Source organism: Pteronotus mesoamericanus, unplaced genomic scaffold (assembly GCF_021234165.1).
Source record: "Pteronotus mesoamericanus isolate MK-2021 breed Mesoamerican mustached bat unplaced genomic scaffold, CSHL_Meso_final scaffold_408, whole genome shotgun sequence".
NCBI lineage: Eukaryota > Metazoa > Chordata > Mammalia > Chiroptera > Mormoopidae > Pteronotus > Pteronotus mesoamericanus.
Window position 1 is genome coordinate 3,720,453 of NW_026555315.1, and position 6,301 is coordinate 3,726,753.

The 6,301-nt window shown below is 61.5% G+C and overlaps 1 protein-coding gene across 1 annotated transcript; it reads right to left on the minus strand.

Annotated features, from left to right (window-relative positions):
* Window positions 1-850: 850 nt before the first annotated feature.
* UBALD2 (UBA like domain containing 2) lies at window positions 851-5,718 on the minus strand. Its single transcript, XM_054593387.1, has 3 exons — window positions 5,374-5,718; window positions 4,990-5,052; window positions 851-1,206 (listed from the first exon to the last, which is right to left on the minus strand). Exons 1-3 carry the CDS (start codon window positions 5,491-5,493, stop codon window positions 889-891), a joined length of 501 nt encoding a protein of 166 aa, XP_054449362.1. The 5' UTR covers window positions 5,494-5,718; the 3' UTR covers window positions 851-888.
* Between the last annotated feature and the right edge of the window lie 583 nt (window positions 5,719-6,301).

Here is a 6,301-nt window from a genome sequence, read left to right on the forward strand (position 1 = left end):
GGCCCAAGTCAGGACCCGTCGTTCCTCTCCCCACACCCGACTGAACCAACCTGTCCCATCGATGACCCCCGGGTCTGGACACCCAGACCAGCTACGTGGCCAGGGGCCCCTCCTGCAGCCGCCGCGGCCCAGAGCCCCACTGCTCCTCCTCCCAAGGACAGCGTGCTCCCTCCTAAGGCAAATAAAGGCACCGCAAACCAGGGAAGTTAGAAAAGTCTCTTTTTAAAATTAAAACGTCTCCCTGGTGAAATGATTGATTTAGGAAGTAGGTCCAAAGGCAAGCTCTCCACTCAGCCAGATGGGGGGGGGAGAGGCAGAGCCCGGGCCTTTGCCCCTTGCTGGCTCTTCCGTCCCAGCAGCCAGCAAGGGGTGGGGACGTCCTGCGATGGCAGAGGCCCCAGACCTTTGGCCCGCAGGCGTCTGCAGAGGCCACTCCAGTAGCCACTGCCAGCTGGTGGCCCTCTTTTCCCCATTCTGGAAGGTGTGACCTTTGAAAGGAGGCAGCTGGCAGGCACCTTGTGCCTGCAACATGGTGCCACCTGGCAAGGCGGCACCTGCCCTGGGACCAGGGCGGAGGAAGGGGTGCTGACCACAGGGGAGGGTCTTCTGACCCTTCCCTCTGACCCCAGGCCGGCCAGCCCCATTCACATACATTAGTTACATTTATATATTATCGTTATATATTAAAAACAGAAAAAACTTGCCTGAAGAGAAATTCCTGAAGGGCCCAAGTGGCTCAGGAAGTCTACTACCCCCCGCCCCCCCAAATTCCTTTATAAAATCTTCCAGTGCGATCTTCAGGAAACCCCCGCCCGCCCCGGCCCCCCGACCCCGGCCCTCCTCTGTCCCCACGACCCCCGACGGCCCAGCGCACGGCGGCGTCCAGTCTCATCTCTGGCCGTCCGCGGCAGCCATGGCCTTCTGCTGCGCGCCCCCCTGCTGTGCTCCGGGGGGCCACGCGGGCTGTGGGCGGTGGAGGTGGTGGAAGCTGTGGGCCGTTGGGGAGGAGGGCGGCATCCAGGCAGCCTGGTGGCTGGGAGGGGACGAGGCCCAGAAAGGGCTGAAGTTTGCGGGGGGGGAGCAGGCCACGGCCGTCATGGGGCTGTTGCCGGTCTGCAGGCCCTCGGAGGTGCGAAGCTTGGAGAACATGGCCAGGGCGTCGGGGAAGTTGGGCGGCGTGGCCGGCGTGTTGCTGGGGGTGCACATCTGCTCGGAGAGAACACAGGCGTCGGAAGGGCTGTGTCCCCGGGCCCCCCGATCCCGAGCCATACTCCGCGGTCCCAGGGAGCCTCCGTGGGGCTCGCCCAGGCCGGCCCCTCCTTCCTTCCCACCGGCCAGTCCACAGCAGCCTCAACAGGGCAAAAGCACCCTCTCGCCCTGAGCCAGTAAGAACGAAAAATAAAGATGAACCCAACAATTTTTATCCAAACCAAGAGTGTTTCGGGACGCTCAGGAATGACACCCTGAGGAGGGTCAGGAGATGGCCAACGCCGAGCAGAGGCGGGGCGTCCGATCCAAGTGAGCATGACGGGGCAGCACGGGACCTCGGCGACCTGGCCTGAGCCATTCTGAGGCCGTTGGTCAAGGGGGGGGGCGGCGGTGGCCAGGCCCAGAGTCTGTCTCCCGAGCCAGCCTCGGAGAAGCCACTTTCTCAGCGTTGGCTTCGTTCCATGAGAACCAACCAGCCAGCAAACATCTCACTGCCCACAGCGGTGCTCGGTCCTTTCCATTCTCCCTGGGTGCAGACAGGAAACTGGGGCCCAGAGCTCAAGTCACGTGACCAAACATACACCCCTGCAGGGAACCGGTGAGGAAGAGGGTCCACAGGCCCAGGCTCTTCGCCTCTCCTCAGCCCCGCCCCCTCACACACGCACGCACAGTCAAGTACTTGACGCGGGGCTCCCTGGGGACAAACAAGGGACTTCAGTTTCCCGTGTCCTCAGCATTCCCCATGCTGCTCTTGGCCAGAAGCTGGCGAGTGTCTCTCCAGCTCTGCTCAGCCCACTTCCTGGGGGTAAGCGCAGATATCCCGTCATCCGCTGTCCTCTGCCATTACCCCAGGAGGGGGCTCCCCGAACTCTTCACTGTCCCCTGCCATTTCTGATCAGGGAACCTGAGCCAGGAATGCTGGTCCTTCCTGGAACTGGTCCTCTCTCTGTGAACGTTGGGGACTGTAGACCCGCGAACCCCGCAGTATAGGGGGTGGGGGCGCTGCACCAGGGGTGTGGGGGAGAGCCAGCCTAGAAGGCCAGCGTGGAGCCAGTTGGCTCAGACCTCCCCAAGCTTCTTCCCCCTCTCCCAGGAAGTCCATCTTTGAACTTCTAATTTTAGCAACACTGGCCCCTCCCCCAGGCACGGGTGTGGGAGCAAGATTCTAGGACAGTCACCTGTCGGAGCGGGAGCTTTCCCAGCTCTGCAGTTAAAGCCCAGCAGGAAAGGGGAACGGGGAGCACCCCACCCAGTCTGGCAGCTCCATCAGCAGCGAGGAAGCCCTGGCCATTGTCTTCCTCAGGGGCAGCCACAGGGCCTGCTGCAGGCCTGGCCTCACCCAGACCGTTTCCCTCCTCCCTGCAATACCCCCCACCCGCCGCTTGACTTCTCGGCAGCAGGAAACAGTGAATGGGGGTGGGGTGGGGGGGAGTAGAAGCCAATTGCATCACAGCATCGTGACCAACTTCCCCAGTTCACTGAGCCAGCCAGCGTGTGTACAGACTGTCTCCGGGAAGAGCATCCCTGTGCCTGCCTGCCTGAGTGAGCTCGGGCAGGTTCCCTCTCCTCTCTGGACCTGCAAAGCAGGGGCTCAGAGCAGACGCTTGGAAGACGGCGCCAGCTCTGGGCTTCTACCAGCTCTGGAGGGAGCTTTCCAGCTCCCCGCACACTGTGCCCACCGTGCCTGCCTGCGCCCTGCAGCTTCCAGTCCACGGGCCCTGCTCCCCCTCCCTACCCTCCCCACCCAACCCAGGAACCCCCTTATCTGAGGACATGCCTCCAACTGCGTGAATGTCCAGCAACCTACAGACAACCACTTATCAACTCCTCCTGCCGGGGTCACTTCTGAGACTGCCATCATGCCAGGGCTGTCTCTGCTGTTTCTATTTAACTGTTTCCTTTGATTTCCTGTCTCTAAAAAAGCAACCGACTCCTAGCAGGCAGGGTGCTCTCCACTCCGACCAGGCACTCGCTACGATACGATGGATCTACGGATCCTAACAGGCAACCCAACACCTGCCTCGAGGGAGGAAGCTTCGAAAGGATTTCAATACCTTGGGATTGCAGATAAGGAGCAACAGGACCTCCAGGGACCTCCAGTCCCGGCTCTGGCCCAGGAGCCTGGCTGTCACAGCGCCACAGAATGGCTGTGCTGGAAGTCACAGGCTCCTTCCAGTCACTACCCACCCCTAAGGCCAAGCAGTTGTCTGGGTTTTTTTTAAAACATTTTTAGACCAAAACTTTGTGCTCTGAAAATGTGAACCTACGTTAATGTACACTAAATATAACTGCAAGGGAAAAAATAAGACTTTCTTAGTCACTAATATCCTAAGCCCAGAGATTTTTTTCCCCTTAAATTGCCGGACCTCACCGAGTATTTCTTTCTACCGTCTTCTAGTAAAAAAAAAAAAAGTGTTATACAGGCCCTGGCTCTTGATCCAGCCGTCCCGGAACACAGACTAAGGCCCTTCTGAGAGGACATGGAGCAGGGCGCTCCCGGGCTCCGGAGCGGGCGCAGGGTACAGGGTGCGAGGCAGGGCCAGAGCGGCCCTGCAGTCAGGTGCAGGGCAGGGTCTCCTCCAAACGGTCCCCTCGGGGTCCTAAGAGCCCGGCCCCAGCAGCCACGGCCGCAACCGGCACAATTCTCCCATCATATTCCAATGGCATTTTTGTTTTTTGATGGGTATACAGCATGAGCCATTCCAAGAAAAAGCTGGTAAAAAGGTCAAGACAGACCCTTCTCTATTTGTCCTCTGCAACCAGATGAAACCAGGGCACCAAGGACAAGACACAGCAGAGGAACCGCCTGCAGCTCCTCCGGGCAGGGCAGCAGCTCTGGAAAGGGAGCCGTGGGCAGGAGCGCCTGCGTCAGGAAAGTGGGAAGCGCCCCCCAGACGCCACACCAGCTCTCCTGGGAATAAAGGGTTACAACCCCTGGGCCGGGGACAGTCCCTTCTCCCCAGGCAGGGCTAATAGGTAACTAGGGGGGTGGGGAGGACAGCATTCCAGCCTCCAAAGCAGAAGGGACAGCCTGGGCCGGGCAAAGCAGGATACCCCACAGCAAGGTGGGTAAAGGCTCAGGCCTGGGGGCCAGCTGGGAAATGAGAAGAGAGCAAATCCAGGCCCAAACCACTTCTGTTTCCTGCACTTCTGTATGTTCACACACTGAGATTAAAAGCAAATGCTTGGCATTTTCTTGTCAAAATCTGTATGTCCTCCATGCTCAGGGTACGTCCTTTTTCCATAAACAGGAAAGAGAGAACATACCTCTGTGGGAAGAGCCCAGCTCCCAGCCGGGGTGGATTTATCCCTTTCCTGTTCCCTGTACAGCTGAGTTGTCGGGGTCGGGGGCTGCCAGTCCAACAGCAAGAGGAGCCTCCCCGTAAACAGACGCCCCAGGTCGCAGCCCCTCAGGGGCCTCTCTTCACTGGACCCCCAGGTCCCCAGACGTGTACTTCTCATTCGAGCCCCCTCCCCACTCCCTGCCACCCTCGCCTCCCTCCTACCCCTCGCCATGGGGAGGGCCCCGGGCACATGACTTTAGGTCGAGACTCAGCAGCCCAGGAGGCCGGACCACAAAGTTGGGCGAGCCAGCCGGCCGGGAGCCGCTCTTTCCTGGAAGACATTTTGGCTCTTTGTTTACATCGCGGCGCGGCGCTCCCCGGCAACATGGCTGTCACCGCCGGCGGCTGACAGCGGCCCCCGGCCCCGCGGCCTCGGCCCCCGGGGGCTGCGGCCCGGGGCGAGGCCCGCCCTCCCGCCGGTACCGGCCGTACTTACCATCTGGTGGTGGTGGTGGCTGTTGGGAATGTTGGTTTCTTGGAAAAACGTGCTCAGGGCGGTCTGCGGACAAACACAGCGGCGGAGAGGCGGTTAACCGGAGCGGAGCAGGAAGCCCATGGGCCTGCCTCCTCGCCTCGGCAGGGTCCGCGGCGCCGCGCTCAGGCCGCCGGGCTCGACCCCTCAGGCATCCCCGGGCCGCCCGCAGGGGTACCGGGCGGCGGGGCCCTCCGCGCCGCCCCCGGACCCTGCGCCCCCACCTTGCGGCCGCGGATCGCCTTACGGGCGATATAAATAGAGCTCCCCCCGCCGCGCGCGTCGCGGCCCGCGCCCCCGCCCCGGGAAAAGGGACCGGCCGCCGCGCTCGCTCCGGCCCGCTCGCACCTCGAACTGCCAGTGGGCCGCTTGCAGCAGCTGCTTCGCCTGATCGGCCGCACAGCCCGCGGCCAGCACGAACTGGTTGATCATGACCTGGTGCCGCAGCTCATCCGTGTTCACCGACATGGCTCCGGCCGGCACGCAATCCGGCTCGGCGGCCGCGGGAGGCCGGCCGCCCTCGGCTCGCGCTCGCCGCCGCCCGCGGCCTCCGGACCCTTGCCGCCCCGCAGCCCGCCCGGCTAGTGTTGTGGTCCGGCTCCCGCGGCCGCCGACACACAAACAACAGTGCGGGGCGGGGCTGTGTCCCAACGTTCGGGGGCCGCGAGCCGCCGCCGCTGATTGGCCCGCGCCGCTCGGCCTGCTCCCGGCTCGGAGCGGACGTTCGGTTCGAATCCTGCGGCCTGAGGACCCGCACTGTTTCTCTTTTTGCCCGGCCGCGCCCATTGGCGGAGGTCGGCGCCTTGGGGCGCCGCGGCATTGGCCGGCTGCTGTGTTTTGACTCGTTCAGGCTCGTGGTTGGCCACAGCCGGGAGTTTGGGGCGGAGCCGCGCGCGCTGATTGGTCTCCCATGGGCCTGTTTGAACTCAACTTGAAAACCTTGAGTGCCTGCTGATTGGCCCAGGCCCCTCTGTTTGGTGTTGTAGGCTTGGGGGTGGTGCGGCCAAGTTCATTCATTACTTCATTGAAACTGAACATGCTCAGCTGGAAAAGCAAGACAGAGTGGCTTTGACTCATTTCCTCTGAAAGATGTGGTCATCTCGAGAAACAGAAAGATCAAAATAGAAAGCAGATAGAGCTTTTGCAGCTGCTCAAGTCCCAAGATTGTTTATTTTTTTAAATCATTCAAGCAGCTCCACTCTTTTTTAGCCTTTTATTGAAATATAACGGACCCCTTTCATGCCTCCTTCCCGTCACTACCCACCCCAGAGGCCAA

Coding starts and splice junctions, on each gene's coding strand:
- UBALD2 (XM_054593387.1), bottom strand. CDS start 5,493: ATGTCGGTGAACACGGATGAGCTGCGGCACCAGGTCATGATCAACCAG. Junction 5,053..5,373: donor CGGCCCACTGGCAGTTCGAG/GTGCGAGCGGGC, acceptor GTTTGTCCGCAG/ACCGCCCTGAGCACGTTTTT. Junction 1,207..4,989: donor GCCACCACCACCACCAGATG/GTAAGTACGGCC, acceptor CTCTCCGAGCAG/ATGTGCACCCCCAGCAACAC.